Source organism: Vulpes vulpes, chromosome 1, assembly GCF_048418805.1.
Source record: "Vulpes vulpes isolate BD-2025 chromosome 1, VulVul3, whole genome shotgun sequence".
NCBI lineage: Eukaryota > Metazoa > Chordata > Mammalia > Carnivora > Canidae > Vulpes > Vulpes vulpes.
In genome coordinates, this window is record NC_132780.1 from 7158400 (window position 1) to 7184260 (window position 25861).

General features: G+C 39.7%; 1 protein-coding gene across 3 annotated transcripts in view; it reads left to right on the forward strand.

The window, feature by feature from the left end:
* Positions 1–25861, forward strand: part of LOC112928477 (uncharacterized) — a 166922-nt gene that overhangs the window by 32746 nt on the left and 108315 nt on the right. For 2 of the 3 annotated variants that reach the window (XM_026010220.2, XM_026010221.2), the window contains one exon: positions 20800–23978. In XM_026010220.2, coding sequence (XP_025866005.1) covers positions 20800–22730 — 1931 coding nt within the window. In that variant the 3' untranslated portion in view covers positions 22731–23978. Of the gene's footprint in view, positions 1–20799; positions 23979–25861 lie in introns of those variants that run through there. The other variant, XM_072746850.1, reaches the window with a different exon arrangement.

Below are 25861 nucleotides of genomic sequence, written 5' to 3' on the forward strand. Positions count from 1 at the left end.
TTGCTTCTTCTTGCCACAGAGGACTCATCTAGAAGAAAGTTGCTACAGCCAGTGTCAAAAAAATTACTGCCTGTGCTCTTTTCTAGGATTTTAATGGTTTTAGGTCTCACATTTAGATCTTTAATCCTTTTGAATTTATTTTTGCATATGGTATAAGAAAGTGGTCCAGTTTCATTCTTTTGGATGCAGCTGTCCAGTTTTCCCCACACCATTCGTTGAAGAGACTATCTTTTTCATATTAGATATTCTTTCCTGCTTTGTCACTGATTGACCATATAATTGTCGGTTTATTTATATATTATCTGTTCTATTCTATTGATCTGTGTGTCTGTTTTGATTGCTGCATACTGTTTTGATTATTGTAGCTTTGTAATATAACTTGAATTCTGGAATGGTGATGCCTCCAGCTTTGCTTTTCTCTCTCAGGGTTGCTTTGGCTATTTAGGGGCTATTCAGGATCTTTTGTGGTTCCATACAAATTTTAGGATTATCTGCTCTAGTTCACTGAAAAATGCTTTTGGTATTTTGATAGGAATTGCATTAACAGTTTATTTATTTATTTTTAATTAATTTTTATTGGTGTTCAATTTACCAACATACCGAAAAACACCCAGTGCTCATCCCGTCAAGTGTCCACCTCAGTGCCCGTCACCCATTCCCCTCCAACACCCGCCCTCCTCCCCTTCCACCATCCCTAGTTCATTTCCCCGAGTTAGGACTCTTTATGTTCTGTCTCCCTTCCTGATATTTCCCAACATTTCTTTTCCCTTCCTTTATATTCTCTTTCACTATTATTTATATTCCCCAAATGAATGAGAACATACACTGTTTGTCCTTCTCCGATTGACTTATTTCACTCAGCATAATACCCTCCAGTTCCATCCACGTTGAAGCAAATGGTGGGTATTTGTCGTTTCTAATTGCTGAGTAATATTCCATTGTATACATAAACCACATCTTCTTTATCCATTCATCTTTCGATGGACACCGAGGCTCCTTCCACAGTTTGGCTATTGTGGCCATTGCTGATAGAAACATCGGGGTGCAGGTGTCCCGACGTTTCATTGCATCTGAATCTTTGGGGTAAATCCCCAACAGTGCAATTGCTGGGTCGTAGGGCAGGTCTATTTTTAATTCTTTGAGGAACCTCCACACAGTTTTCCAGAGTGGCTGCACCAGTTCACATTCCCACCAACAGTGTAAGAGGGTTCCCTTTTCTCCGCATCCTCTCCAACATTTCTTGTTTCCTGCCTTGTTAATTTTCACCATTCTCACTGGTGTGAGGTGGTATCTCATTGTGGTTTTGATTTGTATTTCCCTGATGGCAAGTGATGCAGAGCATTTTCTCATGTGCGTGTTGGCCATGTCCATGTCTTCCTCTGTGAGATTTCTGTTCATGTCTTTTGCCCATTTCATGATTGGATTGTTTGTTTCTTTGGTGTTGAGTTTAATAAGTTCTTTATAGATTTTGGAAACTAGCCCTTTATCTGATATGTCATTTGCAAATATCTTCTCCCATTCTGTAGGTTGTCTTTTAGTTTTGTTGACTGTATCCTTTGCTGTGCAAAAGCTTCTTATCTTGATGAAGTCCCAATAGTTCATTTTTGCTTTTGTTTCTTTTGCCTTTGTGGATGTATCTTGCAAGAAGTTACTGTGGCCGAGTTCAAAAAGGGTGTTGCCTGTGTTCTCTTCTATGATTTTGATGGACTCTTGTCTCACATTTAGATCTCTCATCCATTTTGAGTTTATCTTTGTGTATGGTGAAAGAGAGTGATCCAGTTTCATTCTTCTGCATGTGGATGTCCAATTTTCCCAGCACCATTTATTGAAGAGACTGTCTTTCTTCCAATGGATAGTCTTTCCTCCTTTATCGAATATTAGATGACCATACATTTCAGGGTCCACTTCTGGGTTTTCTATTCTGTTCCATTGATCTATGTGTCTGTTTTTGTGCCAGTACCACACTGTCTTGATGACCACAGCTTTGTAGTACAACCTGAAATCTGGCATTGTGATGCCCCCAGCTATGGTTTTCTTTTTTAAAATTCCCCTGGCTATTCAGGGTCTTTTCTGATTCCACACAAATCTTAAAATAATTTGTTCTAACTCTCTGAAGAAAGTCCATGGTATTTTGATAGGGATTGCATTAAATGTGTAAATTGCCCTGGGTAACATTGACATTTTTACAATATTAATTCTGCCAATCCATGAGCATGGAATATTTTTCCATCTCTTTGTGTCTTCCTCAATTTCTTTCAGAAGTGTTCTATAGTTTTTAGGGTATAGATCTTTTACCTCTTTGGTTAGGTTTATTCCTAGGTATCTTATGCTTTTGGGTGCAATTGTAAATGGGATTGACTCCTTAGTTTCTCTTTCTTCAGTCTCATTGTTAGTGTATAGAAATGCCATTGATTTCTGGGCATTGATTTTGTATCCTGCCACGCTACCAAATTGCCGTATGAGTTCTAGCAATCTTGGGGTGGAGGCTTTTGGGTTTTCTATGTAGAGTATCATGTCATCGGCGAAGAGGGAGAGTTTGACTTCTTCTTTGCCAATTTGAATGCCTTTAATGTCTTTTTGTTGTCTGATTGCTGAGGCGAGGACTTCCAGAACTATGTTGAACAGCAGTGGTGAGAGTGGACATCCCTGTCTTGTTCCTGATCTTAGGGGAAAGGCTCCCAGTGCTTCCCCATTGAGAATGATATTTGCTGTGGGCTTTTCGTAAATGGCTTTTAAGATGTCGAGGAAAGTTCCCTCTATCCCAACACTCTGAAGTGTTTTGATCAGGAATGGATGCTGTATTTTGTCAAATGCTTTCTCTGCATCTAATGAGAGTATCATATGGTTCTTGGTTTTTCTCTTGCTGATATGATGAATCACATTGATGGTTTTACGAGTGTTGAACCAGCCTTGTGTCCCAGGGATAAATCCTACTTGGTCATGGTGAATAATTTTCTTAATGTGTTGTTGGATCCTATTGGCTAGTATCTTGTTGAGAATTTTTGCATCCATGTTCATCAGGGATATTGGTCTGTAATTCTCCTTTTCGGTGGGGTCTTTGTCTGGTTTTGGAATTAAGGTGATGCTGGCCTCATAGAACGAATTTGGAAGTACTCCATCTCTTTCTATCTTTCCAAACAGCTTTAGTAGAATAGGTATGATTTCTTCTTTAAACGTTTGATAGAATTCCCCTGGGAAGCCATCTGGCCCTGGACTCTTGTGTCTTGGGAGGTTTTTGATGACTGCTTCAATTTCCTCCCTGGTTATTGGCCTGTTCATGTTTTCTATTTCTTCCTGCTCCAGTTTTGGTAGTTTGTGGCTTTCCAGGAATGCGTCCATTTCTTCTAGATTTCCTAATTTATTGGCGTACAGCTGTTCATAATATGTTTTTAAAATCGTTTGTATTTCCTTGGTGTTGGTAGTGATCTCTCCTTTCTCATTCATGATTTTATTAATTTGAGTCTTCTCTCTCTTCTTTTTAATAAGGTTGGCTAATGGTTTATCTATCTTATTAATTCTTTCAAAGAACCAACTCCTGGTTCTGTTGATCTGTTCCACAGTTCTTTTGGTCTCGATATCATTGAGTTTTGCTCGAACTTTAATTAACTGTCTTCTTCTGCTGGGGGTGGGGTCTATTTGTTGCTTTTTCTCTAGTTCCTTTATGTGTAAGGTGAGCTCTTGAATTTGAGTTCTTTCCAGTTTTTTTTTTTTTTAATTTTTTTTTAATTTTTTATTTATTTATGATAGTCACACAGAGAGAGAGAGAGGCAGAAACACAGGCGGAAGGAGAAGCAGGCTCCATGCACCGGGAGCCCGACGTGGGATTCGATCCCGGGTCTCCAGGATCGCGCCCTGGGCCAAAGGCAGGCGCCAAACCGCTGCGCCACCTAGGGATCCCTCTTTCCAGTTTTTGAATGGATGCTTGTATTGCGATGTATTTCCCCCTCAGGACTGCTTTTGCTGCATCCCAAAGATTTTGAACGGTTGTATCTTCATTCTCATTAGTTTCCATGAATCTTCTCAATTCTTCCTTAATTTCCTGGTTGACCTTTTCATCTTTTAGCAGGATGGTCCTTAACCTCCACGTGTTTGTGGTCCTTCCAAACTTCTTGTTGTGATTAAGTTCTAATTTCAAGGCATTATGGTCTGAGAATATACAGGGGACTATCCCGATCTTTTGGTATCGGTTCAGACCCGATTTGTGACCCAGTATGTGGTCTATTCTGGAGAAAGTTCCATGTGCACTTGAAAAGAATGTGTATTCAGTTGAGTTTGGATGTAAAGTTCTGTAGATATCTGTGAAATCCATCTGGTCCAGTGTATCATTTAAAGCTCTTGTTTCTTTGGATATGTTGTGCTTAGAAGACCTATCTAGTATAGAGAGAGCTAGATTGAAGTCACCAAGTATAAGTGTATTATTATCAAAGTATTTCTTCAGTTTGGGTATTAATTGGTTTAAATATTTGGCAGCTCCCACATGCGGGGCATATATATTGAGGATTGTTAAGTCCTCTTGTTGGATAGATCCTTTGAGTAGGAGATAGTGTCCCTCTTCATCTCTCACTATAGTCTTCGGGGTAGATTTTAATTTATCTGATATAAGGATGGCAACCCCCGCTTTCTTTTGAGGACCATTTGAATGGTAAATGGTTCTCCAACCTTTTATTTTCAGGTTGTAGGTGTCCTTCTGTCTAAAATGAGTCTCTTGTAGACAGCAAATAGATGGGTCCTGCTTTTTTATCCAGTCTGAAACCCTGCGCCTTTTGATGGGGTCATTAAGCCCGATCACGTTCAGACTTACTATTGAGAGCTATGAGTTTAGTGTCATCATATCTATTCAGTCCTTGTTTTTGTGGATTGTTCCACTGAACTTCTTCTTAAAGGGGAATTTTAAGAGTCCCCCTTAAAATTTCTTGCAGAGCTGGTTTGGAGGTTACATATTCTTTCAGTTCCTGCCTGTCTTGGAAGCACTTTATCTCTCCTTCCATTTTGAATGAAAGCCTTGCTGGATAAAGTATTCTTGGTTGCATGTTCTTTTCATTTAGAACCCTGAATATATCCTGCCAGCCCTTTCTGGCCTGCCAGGTCTCTGTGGAGAGGTCTGCTGTTACCCTAATATTCCTCCCCATAAAAGTCAGGGACTTTTTTTCTCTTGCTGCTTTAAGGATCTTCTCCTTATCTTTGGAATTTGCAAGCTTCACTATTAAATGTCGAGGTGTTGAACGGTTTTTGTTGATTTTAGGGGGGGATTTCTCTATTTCCTGGATCTGAATGCCTGTTTCCCTTCCCAGATTCGGAAAGTTTTCAGCTAGGATTTGTTCAAATACATATTCTGGCCCTCTGTCCCTTTCGGCGCCCTCGGGAACCCCAATTAAACGTAGGTTTTTCTTCCTCAGGCTGTCATTTATTTCCCTTAATCTATCCTCATGGTCTTTTAATTGCCTCTTTTTTCCTCAGTTTCCCTCTTTGCCATCAACTTGTCTTCTATGTCACTCACTCGTTCTTCCACCTCATTAAGCCTCGTGGTTACGACTTCTAGCTTGGATTGCATCTTATTTAATTGATTTTTAATTTCTGCCTGATTGGATCTAAATTCTGCAGTCATGAAGTCTCTTGAGTCCTTTATGGTTTTTTCTAGAGCCACCAGTAGCTGTATAATAGTGCTTCTGAATTGGCTTTCTGACATTGAATTGTAATCCGGATTTTGTAACTCTGTGGGAGAGAGGGCTGTTTCTGATTCTTTTTTTTGAGGTGAGGTTTTCCTTCTAGTCATTTTGCTCAGTGCAGAGTGGCCAAAAACAAGTTGTATTGGGAAAAGGAGAAAAAGAGAGAGAAGGAAAGAAAAGAGAAAAAGAAAAAAGAGAAAGAAGAAAAAAAAAGGGGGGGGAGGGAAGAGAAGAAAAAGAAAGAAAAAGAAAGAAAGGAGAAAAAAGAAAAAAAAGGGTGGGGTGGGGTGGGGGAAGCAATCAGAAATGAAGAAGAAAGAAAGAAAAAAAAGCACACACACACAAAAAAAACCACGGGGGAGTATCTTCCGATTCTGTATACTTTAAGTCCCTTGACTTCCCTTGGAACTGGTCCGTCTCGCTGGTCTTCTGGGGGAGGGGCCTGCTGTGCTGATTCTCAGGTGTTAGCACTTGGGGGAGCTGCTCTGCCCCTGCCTGGTGCAGGGCTCAGTGGGGGTTGTTCACCCCGTGAGGCCCCGGGAGGAAGCCACAGTGGCGGGGCGGCAGCTCTGGGAACCTGGAGTCAGCTCCGGCAGTAACTCCGGGGCTCTCCGTCTGCAGGGCCTGGGGGCTCCCGGGCGGGGCCGCTGATCTGCTCAGCTCGGGGCAGGAGCGTCCTTGCTGTCCTGGGCCCTCCCGGCCTCTGCCTGTCCCGGGGGAGGCCGGATCCTGGGCTGTGTCCCGGCGCCCTGTGCTCCGGGGCCTGCGCTGTTGTATTCGCGCTCCCGCCCCGCAGCCCCCTCCGCGGAGCCGCCGCCCGAGCCCCTCCGAGCTGTTCCCGAAGCCGCGCCGCCCCCTCCGCGTGGAGCTTCTTCCTCCGCCTGAGCCGCCGCCGCTGAGCTGCTCCCGGAGCCGCACAGCCCCCTCCGCGGAGCCGCCGCCCGAGCCCCTCCGAGCTGCTCCGGGTCCCGCCGTGCGCGCTGCAGCCCTTACGGAGCTCGGCGCATCTCCCCGGGGCGCAGTTCCTCTGTTACTGTCACAGGGAGCCTGAGGGCATCCCCGCCTTTCTGGGGATCCTGCTCCAATTCCCCGGGAGGCCTTTCCGCGGGGAAGGTTGGTGCAGCTCCTGCTCCTCCGGGACGGGGCTCTCCTGTCCTGGGGACGCTCGCCCCGGCCTCAGCCCGAGGCCCGGCTCCTCGCGGGGCCCCTCCCGCTTGGAGGCCTTTTGTTTATTTCTTTTTCCCCGTCTTCCTACCTTGATAGAAGTGCGAACTCTTATCACTGTAGCATTCTAGCTGGTCTCTCTTTAAATCTCAGGCCGAATTCGTAGATTTTCAGGATGATTGGAAGGTTTTCTAGGTAATTTGTTGAGGACAGGTGACTTGGAGACCCTACTCTTCTGCCATCTTGCCCCTCCTCGCATTAACAGTTTAGATTGCTTTGGGTAGTATAGACATTTTTAACAATATTTGTTCTTTCAATCCATGAGCATGGAATATCTTTCCATTTCTTTGAGTCGTCAGTTTCTTTCATCAGTATTTTATAGTTTTCAGAGTACAGGTGTTTGACCTCTTTGCTTAGGTTTATTCCTGTGGTACTATGTGATATGTGATCTGTTCTGGAGCATGTTTCTTGTGCACTTGAAAAGAATGTGTATTCTGCTATTTTAGGATGGAATGTTTTGAATGTATCTGTCAAATCCATCTAGTCCAGGGCAGCCCGGGTAGCTCAGTGGTTTAGCGCTGCCTTCAGCCCAGGACCTGATCCTGGAGACCCAGGATCAAGTCCTATGTCGGGCTCCCTGCATGGAGCCTGCTTCTCCCTTTGCCTGTGTTGCTGCCTCTCTCTCTGTGTGTGTCTCTCTGTCTCTCATGAATAAACAAACAAACAAACAAATAAATAAAATCTTTGAATCCATCTAGTCCAGTGTATTTTCAAAGCCATTGTTTCCTTGTTGATTTTCAGTTTGGGTGATATGTCCATTGATGTAAGTAGTGTGTTAAAGTCCTCTACTATTAGTGTATTATTATTGATTACCTTCTTTCTGTTTATTTTTTCCTTATGTTTATTACTAATTGTTTAATGTATTTCGGTGCTCCTGTGTTTGGTACATGTATATTTAAAACTCTTCTTGTCCCCTCTACTATTATATAGTGTCCTCCTTTGTTATTACAGTCTTTGTTTTACTTACTTTTTAAATTTTTATCTGTATTTTTTTATTGGAGTTCGATTTGCCAACATATACTATAACACCCAGTGCTCATCCCATGAAGTGCCCCCCTCAATGCCCATCACCCAGTCACCCAGTCCCTCCGCCCACCTCCCCTTCCATTACCTCTGTTCATTTCTTAGAGTTAGGAGTCTCTCATATTTTGTCACTCTCTCTGATTTTTCCCACTCATTTTCTCTCCTTTTCCCTATAATCCCTTTCACTATTTTTCATATTCCCCTTATGAGTGAAACCATATAATGATTGTCCTTCTCTGATTCACTTAACTTCACTCAGCATACTACCCTTCAGTTCCATGCACATCGAAGCAAATAATGGGTATTTGTCCGTTCTAATGGCTGAGTAATATTCCACTGTATACATAGACCACATCTTCTTTATCCATTCATCTTTCGATGGACACCGAGGCTCCTTCCACACCTTGGCTATAGTAGATATTGCTACTATAAGCATTGGGGTGCAGGTGTCTCGGCATTCCACTGTATCTGTATCTTTGGGGTAAATCCCCAGTAGTACAATTGCTGGGTGGTAGGGTAGCTCTATTTTTAACTCTCAGAGGAACCTCCACACCGTTTTCCAGAGTGGCTTCACCAGTTCACATTCCCACCAATAGTGTAAGAGGGTTCCCCTTTCTCCACATCCTCTCCAACATTTGTTGTTTCCTGTCTTGTTAATTTTCACCATTCTCACTGGTGTGAGGTGGTATCTCATTGCAGGTTTTTTGATTTGTATTTCCCTGATGGCTAGTGATGTGGAGCATTTTCTCATGTGCGTGTTGGCCATGTCTATGTCTTCCTCTGAAATTTCTGTTCATGTCTTTTGCCCATTTCATGATTGGATTGTTTGTTTCTTTGCTGTTGAGTTTAAGAAGTTCTTTATAGATCTTGGATACTAGCCCTTTATCTGATATGTCATTTGCAAATATCTTCTCCCGTTCTGTAGGTTGTCTTTTAGTTTTGTTGACTGTTTCTTTTGCTGTACAGAAGCTTTTTATCTTGATTAAGTCCCATTAGTTCATTTTTGCTCTTGTTTCCCTTGACTTTATAGATGTATCTTGCAAGAAGTTGCTGTGGCCAAGTTCAGAAAGGGTGTGTTCTCCTCTAGGATTTTGATGGAATCTTGTCTCACATTTAGATCTTTCATCCACTTTGAGTTTATCTTTGTGTGTGGTGTAAGAGAATGGTCCTGTTTTATTCTTCTGCACATGGCTGTCCAATTTTCCCAGCACCATTTATTGAAGAGACTGTCCTTTTTCCAGTGGATGGATAGTCTTTCCTCCTTTGTCGAATATTAGTTGACCATAGAGTTGAGGATCCATTTCTGGATTCTCTAGTCTGTTCCATTGATCCATGTGTCTGATTTTGTGCCAGTACCACACTGTCTTGATGATTACAGCTTTGTAGTACATCTTGAAATCCGGCATTGTGAAGCCCCCAGCTCTGGTTTTCTTTTTCAGTATTCCCCTGGCTATTCGGGGTCTTTTCTGATTCCACACAAAGCTTAAGATGATTTGTTCCATCTCTCTGAAGAAAGTCCATGGTATTTTGATAGGGATTGCATTGAACATGTAAATTGCCCTGGGTAGCCTAGACATTTTCACAATATTAATTCTTCCAATCCATGAGCATGGAATATTTTTCCATCTCTTTGTGTCTTCCTCAATTTCTTTCAGAAGTGTTCTTTTTTTCTTTTAGGGTATAGATCCTTTACCTCTTTGGTCAAGTTTATTCCTAGGTATCTTCTGCTTTTGGGTGCAATTGTAAATGGATTGAGTCCTTAATTTCTCTTTCTTCAGTCGCATTGTTAGTGTATAGAAATGCCACTGATTTCTGGGCATTGATTTTCTATCCTGCCACATTGCCGAAAGGCTGTAGGAGTTCTAGCAATTTGGGGGTGGAAGTCTTTTGGGTTTTCTATCTACAGTATCATGTCATATGTGAAGAGGGAGATTTTGACTTCTTTGCTGGTTTGAATGCCTTTTATTTATTTTTGTTGCCTGATTGCTGAGGTTAGGACTTCTAGTACTATTGTGATAGCATTGGTGAGAGTGGACATCCCTGTCATGTTCCTGATCTTAGGGGAAAGGGTCCCAGTGTTTCCCCATTGAGAATGATATTTGCTGTGGGCTTTTCATAGATGGCTTTTAAGATGTTGAGGAATGTTCCCACTATCCCTACACTCTCAAGAGTTTTGATCAGGAATGGATGCTGTATTTTGTCAAATGCTTTCTCTGCATCTATTGAGAGGGTCATATGATTCTTGTTTTTTCTCTCATTGATGTGGTCTATCATGTTGATGGTTTTACAAGTTTTGAACCACTTTTGCATCCTGGGGATAAATCCCACTTGGTCATGGTGAATAATCTTCTTAATGTATTGTTGGATCCTATTTGCTAGTATCTTTTTGAGAATTTTTGCATATGTGTTCCTCAGGGATATTGGTCTGTAATTCTCCTTTTTGGTGGTGTCTTTATCTGGTTTTGGAATTAAGGTGATGCTGGCCTCATAGAACGAGTTTGGACGTATTCCATCCCTTTCTATCCTTCCGAACAGCTTTAGTAGAATAGGTACTATTTCTTCTTTAAACGCTTGATAGAATTCCCCTGGGAAGCCATCTGGTCATGGACTTTTGTGTTTTTGGACGTTTTTGATAACTGTTTCAATTTCCTCCCTGGTTATTCGTCTGTTCAGGTTTTATATTTCTTCCTGTTCCAGTTTTGGTAATTTGTGGTTTTCCAGAAATGCATCCATTTCTTCTAGCTCGCCTAATTTATTGATGTGTAGCTGTTCATAATACGTTTTTTAAATAGTTTGTATTTCCTTGGTATTGCTTGTGATCTCTCCTCTTCCATTCATGATTTTATTTATTTTTTTTCATTCATGATTTCATTAATTTGAGTCTTTCCTCTTTTTTTTTAAAATAATGTTGGCTAATGGTTTATCTATCTTATTAATTCTTTCAAAGAACCAACTCCTAGTTTTGTTGATCTGTTCTACAGTTCTTCTGGTCTCTATTTCATTGAGTTCTGTTTGAATCTTTATTATCTCTCTTCTTCTGTTTGATGTAGGTTTTATTTGCTGTGCTTTTTGCAGTTCCTTTAGGTGCGAGGTTAACTTGTGTAATTGAGTTTTTCCCAATTTTGTGAAAAATGCTTGTATTCTGATGTATTTCCCTCCTAGGACTGCTTTTGCTATATCCTAAAGATTTTGAACAGTTGTATCTTCATTTTCATTAGTTTCCATGAATCTTTTTAATTCTTCTTTAATTTCCTGGTTGACCCATTCATCTTTTAGTAGGATGCTCATTAACCTCCACACGTTTGAGTTTCTTCCAAATTTCTTCTTGTGATTAAGTCCTAGTTTCAAAGCATTGTGGTCTGAAAATATGCAGGGGACAATCCTAATCTTTTGGTATCAGTTGAGACCTAATTTGTGACCTAGTTTATGGTCTATCCTGAAGAAAGTTCTATGTGCCCTTGAGAAGAACGTGTATTCAGTTGTGTTCAGATGGAAAGTTCTGTATACATCTGTGAAATCATCTGGTCCAATGTATCATTTAAAGCCCTTGTTTCTTTGGTGATGTTGTGCTTAGAACATCTGTCATTTGCAGAAAAGTGCCGTGTTGAAGTCTCCTACTATTAGTGTATTATTATCTAAGTGTGTCTTTCCTTTGGTTGTTAATTGATTGATATATTTGGCAGCTCCCACATTAGGGGCATAAATATTCATGATTGTTAGGTCTCCTTGTTGGATAGACCCTTTAAGTATGATACAGTGTCCCTTTTCATCTCTTATTACATACAGTCCATGGGATAAACTTTATCTTATATGAGGATTGCTACCCCAGCTTTCTTTTGAGGACCATTTGAATAGTAAATGGTTCTCCAACCTTTCACTTTCAGGCTGGAGGTGTCCTTAGGTCTAAAATGAGTATCTTGTAGACAACAAATAGGTGGGTCTTGCTTTTTAATCTGGTCCGAAACCCTGTGTCTTTTTTTTTTTTTTAAGATTTATTTTTATTCATTTATTTATGATAGACATAGAGAGAGAGACAGCGACACAGGAGGAGGGAGAAGCAGACTCCATGCTGGGGGCCTGATGTGGGACTTGATCCCGGGACTCCAGGATCGCGCCCTGGGCCAAAGGCATTCGCCAAACGGCTGAGCCACCCAGGGATCCCCCGCCCTTTTTTTTTTTAAAGATTTATTTTTATTTATTTATGATAGACATAGAGTTAGAGAGAACCCTGTATCTTTTGATGGGATCATTTAGCCCATTCACGTTCAGCGTAACTATTGAAAGATACGAGTTTAGCGTCATTGTAAAACATATTCAGTCCCTGTTTTTGTGGACTATTTCTTTGGGCTTCCTCTTTCTTTTACAGGGTCCCCCTTAATATTTCTTGCAGAGCTGGTTTGGTGATCACATATTCTTTCAGTTTCTGCCTCTCTTGGAAGCTCTTTATCTCTTCTTCTATTCTGAATGAGAGCCTTGCTGGATAAAGTATTCTTGGCTGCATGTTCTTCTCATTTAGAACCCTGAATATATCCTGCCAACACTTTCTGGCCTGCCAGGTCTCTGCAGAGAGGTATCCTGTTAATTTAATATTCTCCCCATAAAATTTAGGAATCTCTTGTCTCTCACTGCTTTAAGGATTTGCTCTTTATTTTGGAATTTGCAGTTTCACAATTAAAAGTCGAGGTGTTGAACGTTTTTTATTGATTTGGGGGTGGGGAATCTCTCTACCTCCTGAATCTGAATCCCTGTTTCCCTCCCCAAATTAGGGAAGTTCTCAGCTATGATTTGTTCAAATATGCTCTCTGGCCCTCTGGCCCTCTCAGTGCTTTCTGGAACCCCAGTTGTACCTAGATTCTCCCTTCTGAGGCTATCATTTGTTTCCTTTAACATTTCCTCATGGTCTTTTAATTGTTTTTCTCTTTTTTCCTCAGCTTCCTTCCTTGCCACTCACTTGTCTTCTATGTTGCTCACTCTTTCTTCTACCTTATTAACCCTCATTGTTAGGGCCTCCAGTTTGGATTGCATCTCATTTAATTGAATTTTAATTTTGGCCTGATTAGATGTAGATTCTGCAGTCACGAAGTCCTTTGAATCCTTTATGCTTTTTTTCCAGAGCCACCAGTAGCTTTGTAATTGTGCTTCTATATTGGCTTTCTGACATTGAATTGTAATCCATATTCTGTTACTCTGTGGCAGAGAGTATTGTTTTCTGCCTCTTTCTTTTGTGGTGAGTTCTTCCTTTTAGTCATTTTGCTCAGTGTAGAGTGGCTGTATTAGCGGGCTGAGTCAAGAATATCGACCATTACCTAAGTAAATTTCACCCTAGATGATTCTGACAAGGTCAGAGACCAGAAAATGAAAACATAGATCAGAACAAAATAAAGCAAAAGGGCCACTAAAGTGAAAAATCCAGAGCCCTGGGCTGCTGCAATCAGGCTCCCGGGGGCACGCAACTCCCAAAGGAAGCATGGCATAGATGCCTCCATCTGGAGCTGGCCTGCCTAACCAACTTGCTTCTCCCAAATGCCCCACTATTCCAGCCCTTTACAGAGATCAGTCCAAAGTTTTTGGTGCACTTTCCCCTGGGTGCATTTCCTCTATTAGTGACTCCAGGAGACTGGAGGCTTCATTGCCCCTCCTGTGATTCTGCCCAGTTTCCCTGCTAAGCATTTTTCCATCCAGGAAAAATGTGGTGTGGATTTTTGAAGTTCCCACTTCTCCAAGGCTGGGCTTTCCTGTACCTGAGGCTTTCTATGTCTAGCTTTAGCTGGGCTCCTTGTGGTGCCCCTCCCCCACTTGATTCTTTTTTATTTTTTTCTGCCTTCCTACCTTGCTAGAAGCAAAAACCCTTCTCTCTATAGCATTCCAGCTGTTCTCTCTTTAAATCTCAGGTCGAATTTGTAGGTGTTCAGGATAATTTGAAAGTTATCTAGGTAAGTTGGCAGGACCAAGTGAGTTGACCCCCCCTACTCTTCCACCATCTTGCCCTGCCCCCTACAGTCTTTGTTTTAAAGTCTATTTTGTCTGATGGAAGTATTGCTATTCCATCTTCCTTTTGTTTTTTAAGATTTTATTTATTAGAGACAGAAAGAAAGAGAGGGAGAGGGAGAAGCAGGCTCCTTGCAGGGAGCCCAACACTGGACTTGATCCTGGGTCTCCATGATCACACCCTAGGCTGATGGTGGCGCTAAACAGCTAAGCCACCAGGGCTGCCCTCCATCTTCCTTTTTTTTAAAAAAAAAATATTTATTTATTCATGGGAGAGACAGAGACCCAAGCAGAGGGAGAAGCAGCCTTTCTGCGGGAGCCTGATGTGGGACTCAATTCCGTAATCCCGGGATCACTCTTGTGCCAAAGGTAGATGCTCAACCACTGAGCCCCCAGGTGTCCCACTACTCCAGCTTTCTTTTGGCATCATCCATTTGTATGATAAATGTTTCCCCATCCCCTCAATTTCAAACTCTAGGTGTCTTTAGGTCTAAAATAAGTCTCTTGTAGGTGGCATATAGATGGATCTTGGTTTTTCTGTTTGTTTTTTTATCCATTCTTTCACCCTCTGTCTTTTAATTGGAATGTTTAGTCCATTTACATTCAAAATGATTGTTGATAGATACGTATTTATTGCCATTTTATTATTGTTTCTTGGTGTTTTTGAAGATTTTCTCTGGTCTTTCACTTTTTCATGATTTGCTGGTTTTCTTTAGTGATTTTTTAAATTTCTTTTTATTCTTTTCATAATTATTAGAGACTTGGTTTCAGGGTACCATTAAGGTTGTCTATAACATCTTCTGCATGTAGCAGTGTATATTAAGTTGATGGTCTTTTAAGTTTGAATTCAGCCTTTACTCTTCTCCTCCTCACGTTTTAGGTACATGGTGTATATTTTACATCCTTAAATGCTGTATGTTTTTTGGCTGAGTTTTACAGAAATATTCATTTTTACTGCTTTTGTGTTTCCTACCTTAATACTGTCGTTTTTGGTCTTTCCTATCCAAAGAGCTCCCCCTTAATATTTTTTAGTTTTTGTCTAGAAAACTATCTCCTATTCTGAGTATGCCTGGATAAAGTATTCTCAGCTGGAGGTTCCTCTATATTCAGCACTTTGAGTGTATCATGCCACTTCTTAGAAAATTTCTGCTGAAAAATCTGCTTCTGGACTTATAGGATTTCTTTGTATGTAACTGTGTCTTGCTGCTTTTGATATATTTTTTTCTTTTTCAATGTTTTGCCATTTTAGTTATAGTATGTGTGGGTATGGGTCTCCTTTTGTTGGTTTTGTTGGGGGTTCTCTATGCTTTTTGGATCTGGCTATATCTTTCCTTCCTCAGATTAGGGAATTTTCAACTATAATTTCTTCAATAAATTTTTCTCTCTCTTCTTGGACTCTTATAATGCGAATGTTACTACATTTGATGGAGTCACTGAGTTCCCCAAGTCTCTTGTCATTTTCCATAATTCTTTTTTCTCTCTTTCGTTCAGCTTGATTATTTAACATTATTCTGTCATCTAGGTCATTAATTTGTTCCTCTGCTTCATCTGGCCTCCTGTTCATTATACCAACTGTGTTTCTCATTTCATTTATTGAGCCCTTCTTGTTACGTTACTCCTTATCTCTGTTAATGGTCTCAGTGATGTGTTCCTCTCTTTTGCTATTTCCATTGAGTATCCTTATGATCATCAGTTTAAATTCTCCATCAAGCATGTTACTTACGTCTGTTTTGCTTGGATCTCTGGCTGTGGCCTTGTCTTGTTCTTTCATTTAGAACAGATTCCTCTGTCTTCTAATTTTGTATGGTTCTATGCCTGTTTCTCTGTGTTAGGAAATTCAGCTACATCTCCTGTTCTTGAGAGTAGTAGACTTACAAAAAAGAGTTTCTGTTGTGTCCTGCACTATAGTGTCCCTATTCCACAAGGCCTGGTGCTTTAGGGAGTTTCTCCAAAATGTGCTGCATATGCTTTGTTGTAATATCCTTCCAGCTTATCCCTCAGGCTAGTCATCTGCAAAGGCTCTCTTGACCTGTTGTGGGTAGTGTTTGGTCCCTGGCTTGAATGGGGTGCATTTTAACTAGGTGTGCTTTGGTCTGCTTGGGAAATGAGACCTGTCACCACTGTCATTGGAACGGAGGTCTCACAAAACTCCCAGGATAGAAGATGTAGCATTGGCAGGGGTTTGATCCAGTCTTCTGGGGGTAGGGAACCCACCAAGGGAGAGTGAGGCAGGTGTTCCTGGGAAGAGTGGTTCCACTGTAGGTTGGTGGGTTTGGGACTTGGTGTAAGCAAGTTGAGTAGCAAGTGTCATCACTTTGCTGGTTCCCACAGGTGGCTCTGTTTATACTGTGGGATAGGGGAGGAGAGTAGCACCTGCTAGTTCCTTTGTTCTTGGAGGGGGCTCTCTATGATTACCGCCTTTCAACTAACCTCCCCATGTGTGCATCAGGTGCTCTTCAGATTGCTATTTCTATGCTGTATATACACAGCTGTTTGCCCTGCCTTTTCTCCAACAGCAGCCCCAGTGCCCTCTAAGCTCTCCAAGAGCTACACATACTGACCTTTTAGACTCCAAGCATTAATCTCTGCTGGTTCCAAGAACTCTTAAATTTGGGCCTCTCACTTTTCAAGCCAATTGCTATGGATATTTGTTTTCACTGTGTACTTCCTGTGTACTAGTCTCTCTTGCCCTTCTCTGGGACTGCATATCCCTCCCCACAACAATGGACACAATTCATTTCTCTCCCGAGGTACATCTGCACACTTTCTGACTCCTTTGACGTGGCCTTTTCTCTACCTTTAGATGTAGAGCATCTAAAGGTACTTAAAATAATTTGATAGTTATCTGGTTGTATTTGTGGGACAAGGTGAGCCAAGGGTTCTCCTCCTCTGCTGCCATTTTCCCCCACTCTGTATTTTTATTTTTTGAGTAACTTCCATACTGTTTTTCACAGTGGTTGCACCAGTTTACATACCCATCAGCAGTGTATGAGGGTTGCTTACCAACACTGTTATTTCATGTCTTTTTGATTTTAGCATCCTAGCAGGTGCAATGATGATAGCTTGTTCTGTTTTGGTTTGCATTTTCTTGATGATGAATGGTGTTGGGCATCTTTTCATGTGTCTGTTGGCCGTGTATATGTCTTTTTTGGAAAAATGTCTATTCAAGTCCTTTCCCTATTTTTTAAATCAGATTGCTTTTTGTGCACAGTTATATAAGTAATTTATATGTTTTGGATATTAACCTTTTATTGGGTATATTATTTGCAAATATCTTCTCCCATTCAGTAGGTTGCCTTTTTGTATTAATGGTTTCCTTTGTTGAGAAAAACCTATTTTGATATAGTCTCAAAAGTTAATTTTTGCTTTTTGTTTCTTTTGCCTTAGGAGGCATATCTAAAAAAGAAAAAAAATGTTGGCGTGGACAGTGTCAGAGAAATTACTGCCTGTGTTCTCTTCTAGGATTTTTTTGGATTCAGAGCTCACGTTTAGCCCTTTATTCCATTTTGAGTTTGTTTTTGCATATGGTGTTAAAAGGCCATCCAGTTTCATTCTTTTGCATATAGCTGTCCAATTTTCCCAGCAATTTGATGAAGAGACTATATTTTCCCGTATTATATTCTTACTTTCTTTGCCATAGATTGACTATAAAAATATAGGTTTACTTCTGGTTTCTTTATTTTGCTTTATTGATAGATGTGTCTGTGCCAGTACCATACTCGTTTTTGATTATTACAGCTTTGTAGTATATCTAGAAATCTGTAATTGTGATACCTCCAGCTCTATTTGTCTTTCTCATGATTGCTCTGGCTATTTGGGATGTTTTGTGATACAGTACAAATTTTAGGATTATCTGTTCTAGTACTGTGAAAAATTTTGTATTTTGATAAGGATTACATTAAATCTATCTGTAGATTGCTCTGGGTAGTATGGACACTTTAATATTTATTCTTCTGATCTATGAACATGGGATATTTTCCCACTTGCTTATATCATCTTGAGTTTCTTTCATCAATGTTTTATAGTTTTCAGAGTGCAGGTCTTTTGCCTGTTTGGTTAAGTTTATTCCTAGGTATTTTATTCTTTTAATGCAATTGTAAATGGGATTGTTGTCTTACCTTCTCTTTCTGCTACTTTATTTTGACAGTATAGAAACACTACTGATTTCTGGGTATAATTTTTTTTTAATCCTACAACTTTACTGGATTCATTTTTTACTTCTAGTAGATTTTTAGTGGAGTCCTTAAAACTTTTTATGTCATCTGCAAATACAGTTTAACTGTTTCTTTACCAGTGTGAATATATCTTTGGGTGTCTGATATTATAGTAATTGTGAATAAAGCTGCTATAATCCTTGGTGTACAGATGTTTGGGCATAAGTGTAAATATGTACAAGAATGAATGCTGGATTATATGCTAAGTGTATGTTTAGTGTTATATAAAACAACCAAACTCTTTCATCATGGTTGTGCTGTTTTACATTTCCATTAGCAGTGTATGAGGTTTTTTGGTGTTCCTTTTTCTGGATCTTATTGCCATGCAGCATACTATTTATCAGTAGAATTCCTGGAACTTTATTACTCCAGACTCCTTTCCTTATATTCAGTAATAGTTTTTTTTTCTCTCCAAAATCCCTAGTATCCCATAAGTTTATAGAAATCTTTCATCATGTCTTTGACCTTTATCAATGCCCAAGAAATTATAGAGATATTATTCTGGTATTTGCCTTGGATAGAAGAATAAGTATGAGAACACATAAAGCAGGGCATAATGAAATCAAACTGAAGTAAAGATAAGTAAAAAAGGGGGCAGCCTGGGTGGCTCAGCAATTAGCACCACCTTTGGCCCAGGGCATGATCCTGGAGTCCTGGGGTTGAGTCCCACGTCTGGCTCCCTGCATGGAGCCTGCTCCTCCCTCTGCCTGTGTCTCTGCCTCTCTCTCTCTCTCTCTCTCTCTGTCACTCAAGAATAAATAAATAAAATATTGTTTTCAAAAAGGTAACTTGGGTGAAAAGGAGAGGAAGAACTAATGAAGATATCCATGGCTAGTACCTAGGAAGCACTATTGAAAGGGAAAGCAATTGGAGAAGTATGATCCTTTTTCCATTTTTTAATTAAATTTATTTATTTATTTATGATAGTCACACACACAGAGAGAGAGAGAGAGAAAGAGAGAGAGGCAGAGACACAGGCAGAGGGAGAAGCAGGCTCCATGCACCGGGAGCCCGACGTGGGATTCGATCCCGGGTCTCCAGGATCGCGCCCGGGGCCAAAGGCAGGCGCTAAACCGCTGCGCCACCCAGGGATCCCTCCTTTTTCCATTTTAATCTTAGATTTAGTATAGATGTACTTTTGTTTCAGTTTGTAAGGAGGTGTTGGGAAATTCACAAATCAGTAGTTTCCAGGCATCTACACTTAAGGTTAGGAGAGATTTACTACACAGGGACAGCACAAGAGTATTTAGAAGTGATAGAAGTGTTGTATTATCACTTCTGTGGTGGATACATAGCTTGAACCATTATAGATTTCTTTTGTCTTTATTCTCCTCCTTTTCAGTTAAGTCCTGTACCATTATTTACTTGGTTATTTTTTATTGAGTGTTAGACATTGTAAAGAAAAATTACGAAAGTAATTTGAAACCTTGTGAATCTTCAGTGAAGATTTTAGTATGCTTTGTGGCAAACAATCTTAAATTACTTTAGTCCAGATTTCTTCACATTTGGATTTTATTCTAAGTTTAATTTAGAAGCTATTTAAAAGTTTTCAGCAGAGATAGCAAATCATGATCTGAATCAGGATCAGTTTGTAGAGAGTATTAAAACTAGACATCTCCACACTCTTTTTCTGATGCAGTAGATTTAGATTCAGTTGGTGTGGTAGATGGGCATCTTTAATTTTACCAACATCCCGGCTGATTTTGATCCCCACCAGTTTGAGAACCAATGGCTTAAAAATGTTTTCTTTTACTTTCTCAGTAGATTTGTATTATTCTCTAATTGCTGGTGTTTTTATACGTTAGCATATAAGATCATTCTGTGCTAATATTTTTTTGAAACCCTAGGCAGCATCATATTGCCCTATGCAGCATGAAATCAGTTTAGTGGATTTTGACTATCAGTTTAGTGGATTTTGACTATTTGACTATTTGTGTGTGTGTGTATGTGTGTGTGTAACAGAGAAGATAGAATAGCATAGAAAAAAATGGTAGATATTGTTTAATGAAACTGTATGGGTCAGGTTGTGATGTGAAAGATAAATATTACTATAGGTCATGGTAAATAATACCTGAAAACACTGATGTAGGCCAGTTATTTCTTGTGGGTATTAGTTACCTATATCAGATTTTCTTCAACTGACAACTCCTGTCCTAATAATCCCATTGTTAGTCGAAATTTTTGTAAGTTTAATACACGTACCAAGCATAGCTTAGCCTGTCCTGCCTTAAACATGCTCATAACACTTATATTAGGCTAAAGTTCAACAAAATTATCTAACATAAAGCCTGTTTTATAATAAAGTATTGAATACCTCATGTAAATTTTTAAATTCTATACTGAAACAGAAAAAACAATGGCTGTGTGTGTACAGAGTGGTTGTAAGTATATCAGTTGTTTACTCTTATAAACATGTGGCTGACTGGGAGGTGTAGCTTGCTGCCACTGCTCAAGGTCATATAGTATTGTACTGCATATTGCTAGCTCAGATGTTATCAAAATTCAGAATTTGAAGTACAGCTTCTACTGAACTTATGTTGCTTTTGTGCTCATAAAGTAAAAAAATTTTGAGTTGAACCATCATAAATCAGTTACCATCTGTATATATTTTCATGTACAGTCTTTTCTACTATGGGTTCTCCTGAAATGATGACAGGAATTTTTGATGTTCTCTTATCTTTCAGACTTGCCTTCGAGGAGTGTAAATAAGGACTTATCTCCAAAAAAAGACATTTATGAAACAGAATTATCCCAATGGCAAATGAGTGCCAGGCATCAAAACTGTGATTTTGAGGAGTCCAGTTCAGGAGATTATTTGGAAGTCAGAGGCACATTGGAAAAGCAACAAGAAAACCAGGAGAAATATTACAGGCAAGGGATGATTATATATGAAAAAATGTCCATTTTCAACCAGCATACTTACCTGTCTCAACACCCTAGGTGTCACTCTACTGAGAAACCCTACAAATGTAAGGAATGCGGGAAGGCCTTTAGACGAGCCTCACACCTAACTCAACATCATAGTATTCATACTGGTGAAAAACCATATGAATGTAAGCAATGTGGGAAGGCCTTTAGTCGTGATTCACAGCTCATTCTTCATCAGAGACTTCATACTGGTGAGAAACCCTATGCATGCAAGGAATGTGGGAAGGCCTTTACTCAGAGTTCACAACTTATTTTACATCATCGAATTCATACTGGTGAAAAACCATATAAATGTGAAGAATGTGGGAAAGCCTTTATTCGTAGCTCACAACTCACTCGACATCAAAAAGTCCATACTGGTGAGAAGCCTTATGAATGTAAAGAATGTGGGAAGGCCTTTACTCAGAACTCACAACTTACTCTACACCAGAGACTTCATACTGGTGAGAAACTCTATGAATGTAAAGAATGTAGGAAGGTCTTTACTCAGCTCTCACAACTTATTCTGCATAAGAGAATTCACACCGGTGAAAAACCCTATGAATGTAAGGAATGTGGGAAAGCTTTTATTTGTGGTTCACAGCTTTCTCAACATCAGAAAATTCACAATGGGGAAAAGCCATATGAATGTAAGGAATGTGGAAAAGCATTTATTCGTGGCTCATTGCTTATGCAACATCAGAGGATTCATACTGGTGAAAAGCCCTATAAATGTGAAGAATGTGGGAAAGCCTTTATCCGTGGCTCACAACTTACTCAACACCAGAGAATTCATACCAATGAGAAGCCCTATGAATGTAAGGAATGTGGAAAGACCTTTAGTCATGGCTCACAACTTACTCAACATCAGAGAATTCATACTGGTGAGAAACCCTATCAATGTAAGGAATGTGGAAAGGCTTTTAATCGTGGCTCACTCCTCACTCGACATCAAAGGATTCATACAGGTGAAAAACCCTATGAGTGTAAAGAATGTGGAAAGACTTTTAGTCGTGGCTCAGAACTGACTCAACATGAGAGGATTCACACTGGTGAGAAACCCTATGAATGTAAGGAATGTGGGAAGTCTTTTATTCGTGGCTCACAGCTTACTCAACATCAGAGAATTCATACTGGTGAGAAACCATATGAATGTAAAGAATGTAGAATGGCCTTTACTCAAAGTTCACATCTTTCACAACATCAGAGACTTCATACTGGTGAGAAACCCTATGTATGTAATGAATGTGGGAAGGCCTTTGCCCGTGGCTTACTACTTATACAGCATCAGAGAATTCATACAGGTGAGAAACCATATCAGTGTAAGGAATGTGGGAAGGCCTTTATTCGTGGTTCACAGCTTACCCAACATCAGCGAATTCACACTGGAGAAAAGCCCTATGAATGCAAGGAATGTGGGAAGGCCTTTAGTCATGGCTCTCAACTTACTCTACATCAGAGAATTCATACTGGTGAAAAGCCCTATGAATGCAAAGAATGCAGAAAAGCATTTACTCAGAGCTCACATCTTTCTCGACATCAGAGAGTTCATACTGGTGAGAAACCCTATCAATGTAAGGAATGTGGGAAGGCCTTTACTCGTGGTTCACAACTAACTCAACATCAGAGAATTCACATCAGTGATAAATCTTTTGAATATAAGGAATGTGAGATAGACTTCAGTCATAGCTCAGAAGTTTATATATAAACTAATCCATTATCATCAAAGAATTCCTAAAATGTGAATATGGGAGCATATTTGCCTCATAAAATTCAGCATCAGTGAATTCTATTGAGGGAAAGATACTGTTAATGTAATCCATGTAGAAAAACCTATCATTACTGGAAACCTATTAATCATTAGCAAATTATAATAGAGAATAATTCTGTTAATACAGTAAGTATATCAAGGCTTTTATCTATAGAATATGTCCTTTTCAACCTTATCTTGACTCTACCAGCTACTTTCCTTCATGACCTTTATCATAATTAATGTGTGCTTTGGTTTAATCATTTGTAAGATAGGCCTAAGAATAATACCTTCCTTGTAAGATTCTTGGAAGTATTATGTGAGACGTTTCATGTAAAGTTCTTAGAGCAGTGCCTTGAGCATAGCATATCACAAGTATTAGCTATCATTATTACTAGTATGATTTTAGAGAATTTGCATGAGAAGAGGACCTTAGGAGTATAATGAATATTGAGAAATCTTTCATTAACACTTGACCCTGAATATTTAAGTAGGGGACACTGTATGCTGTAATGAATATGAGAAAGCTTTTACTCACATCTCATCCCATATGCTAAAAAAAGAAAACTCATACTGTTGAAAAAAACCCACAAAACTTTGTAGATTTAATCAGTGGCCTGTTGAAGAGGGGTGAAGTGAATTATAACAAAGTCAAAAAACTCCTATTTCCTATCATTTTTTTTTACCACAATTCAAGAATATTATTTAGAAATGAAAAAAAAATGGATAGCCAAAATAAATTTTCCTACTAGGAAATTTCTAAAAACTTGAATGTACAGCTTTTGAATTAAACTAAAAATAAATTGACATTATTATTTTTCAGTGAAACCTGATGACAGTCTGTCAGAGACTGCTATTTCCCTACCCAATATCCAGTTTTCCATTGTAATTCTTGGCTGAAAAATCATCTCAGCCCCTCTTGTAGGTCAAGAAGATGGAAGTGGTACTTGTACACGTAGGACATCTAAGAATATCTTTTTTCTCTCTGCATTTCTTTGTTTCCTTGCCTAAAATGTGGACATTTAGCTTTATAGCTTTGGTGATTTTATGGGGAGTTTGAAAATGGTATCTGGGTACTAAGGATGATGGAGTAGAAATACAGAATGAGTGTATACCTGTACTAATTTTATGGAACAGCTGTACCAATTCTGGTCTGCCTGCCTCCTGTATTTCTTTATATAAAATTAAAATAAACTTATTTGTTGATGCTGTTGTCATTTTGTTATTGACGCTAAAATGTATTACAGTTATAAAATTTTGTACCTGGAGGTGGAGTGCTATGGGTAAAAGAAATCTCAATATGGTATTGACTTTGTGCCATCATGAATGAGAATTAACCCACTTCAAACTAGAAAACTAAAGAGTTTTTGCTTTTTTAGACAGGACATTTGGTTAGACTCCCAGTCTATCTTACAAGGCAGATCTCTCACCAGTTAAGGCTGTAATGTTAGTAGAAATGGTAGGAGTGATTCAGAATGTGTGTTGGTAATGTCCCAAGAAAGATAAGTTTGGTGTAGAGTTAGCTGCAGAGGATACTAGCAGAGATTGAAAGTGATACTGCTTTGTTAAGAGATACTATCTCTGCCCACAGGCACTCCATCCTGGTTGATAGTAAATTCATATATTGCTATATTCCAGCCACTGTTTTTAGGTGTTTGGGATATATCAATGAGAAACTCTAGCAGGAGGAGATAGGATAATAATAGAACCATTGTAGAGTATGTTAGAACATTAGTGTTGTGGAGAAAAGGTCATTCAAAACTAGTTAAGAGCAATATGAAAGTTTATGAAATAGACAATAGGTAAGGGAAAACTCAAGTCAAGATTTGAAGATGTGAAGGATTAAGTCAGTTGTTATATAAGGGAAGAGCATTGCAGACAGGAAAAAGCTATAACAAATGCCCTACAATGGGGTGATGCTGGTGTTCTTGAGGAACATCAAGGAAGCTATTTAGAGACTTACGCAAGGGAGTGATTAATAGAGGAGGACGGTGGGATGCCTGGGTGCCTCAGCAGTTGAGTGTCTGCCTTTGGCTCAGGGCGTGATCCTGGTCCAGGGATCGAGCCCTGCATTGGGCTCCCTTTGAGGAGCCTGCTTCTCCTTCTGTCCATGTCTCTGCCTCTCTCTGTCTCTCATGAATAAATAAAATCTTTTTTAAAAAATAGAGGAGGATGGAGAGAGAACAGGGCCTCATCTTGTAAGGCCTTGTAAGTCATTGGAGGCATTTTATATTCTGAGGAAAATTTGCAGCCACTGGAGTGTTCTGAACAGAAGATATGATTTGACAAGCTGCTATGTGTTGTTTAAAAAAAAAAAAGTGAGCAAGAGGCTATGTTCTCTTAATTTAGATGAAAGATGATGGTGGCTCACACCATGGTGGTAACAGTGAGAAGTGGTTGGACTCTAGATATAGGGTATATGTGATCAAACAAGACTTGTTTAAGGGTTAGATGTCCAGTGAGAGAGAGCGGGGTCTGGGGTGACTTTGACTCAAGATTTTGGTCTCAAACAAATGGAAAGATGATACTCCCAGCAGCTGAGATGGGGAAAGATGCAGTTTTTGTTGGGGAAGATTGGGAGTTCAATTTTGAACTTACTGAGTTTGAAATGTCTTTTAGACAAAATGATAATATTGATTAGGTACTTGGATGTTTTACCTTGTACTCTTCTAGAGATTTATTAATTTGGTAAGTATTGCCTATACACATAAAACCATGACGCAAAATAATATCATTAAGGACTTGGGTATAGATAGAGAAAAGAACAGAAAGACTAATCCATAGTGCCTTCTAACATTAAGAGTTCAAGGATAAAGGACAGACTAGCAAAGGATGCTAAGAAGGACCAGTGAGATGGAAGGAAAACCAAGATAGTGTGGCATTACAGAAGCTAAATGAAAGTGAATCAAAGGAAAGATGATCAGTGGTTATAAATACTATTAGGTGGGGATCCCTGGGTGGTGCGGCGGTTTAGCGCCTGCCTTTGGCCCAGGGCGCGATCCTGGAGACCCGGGATCAAGTCCCACGTCAGGCTCCCGGTGCATGGAGCCTGCTTCTCCCTCTGCCTATGTCTCTGCCTCTCTCTCTCT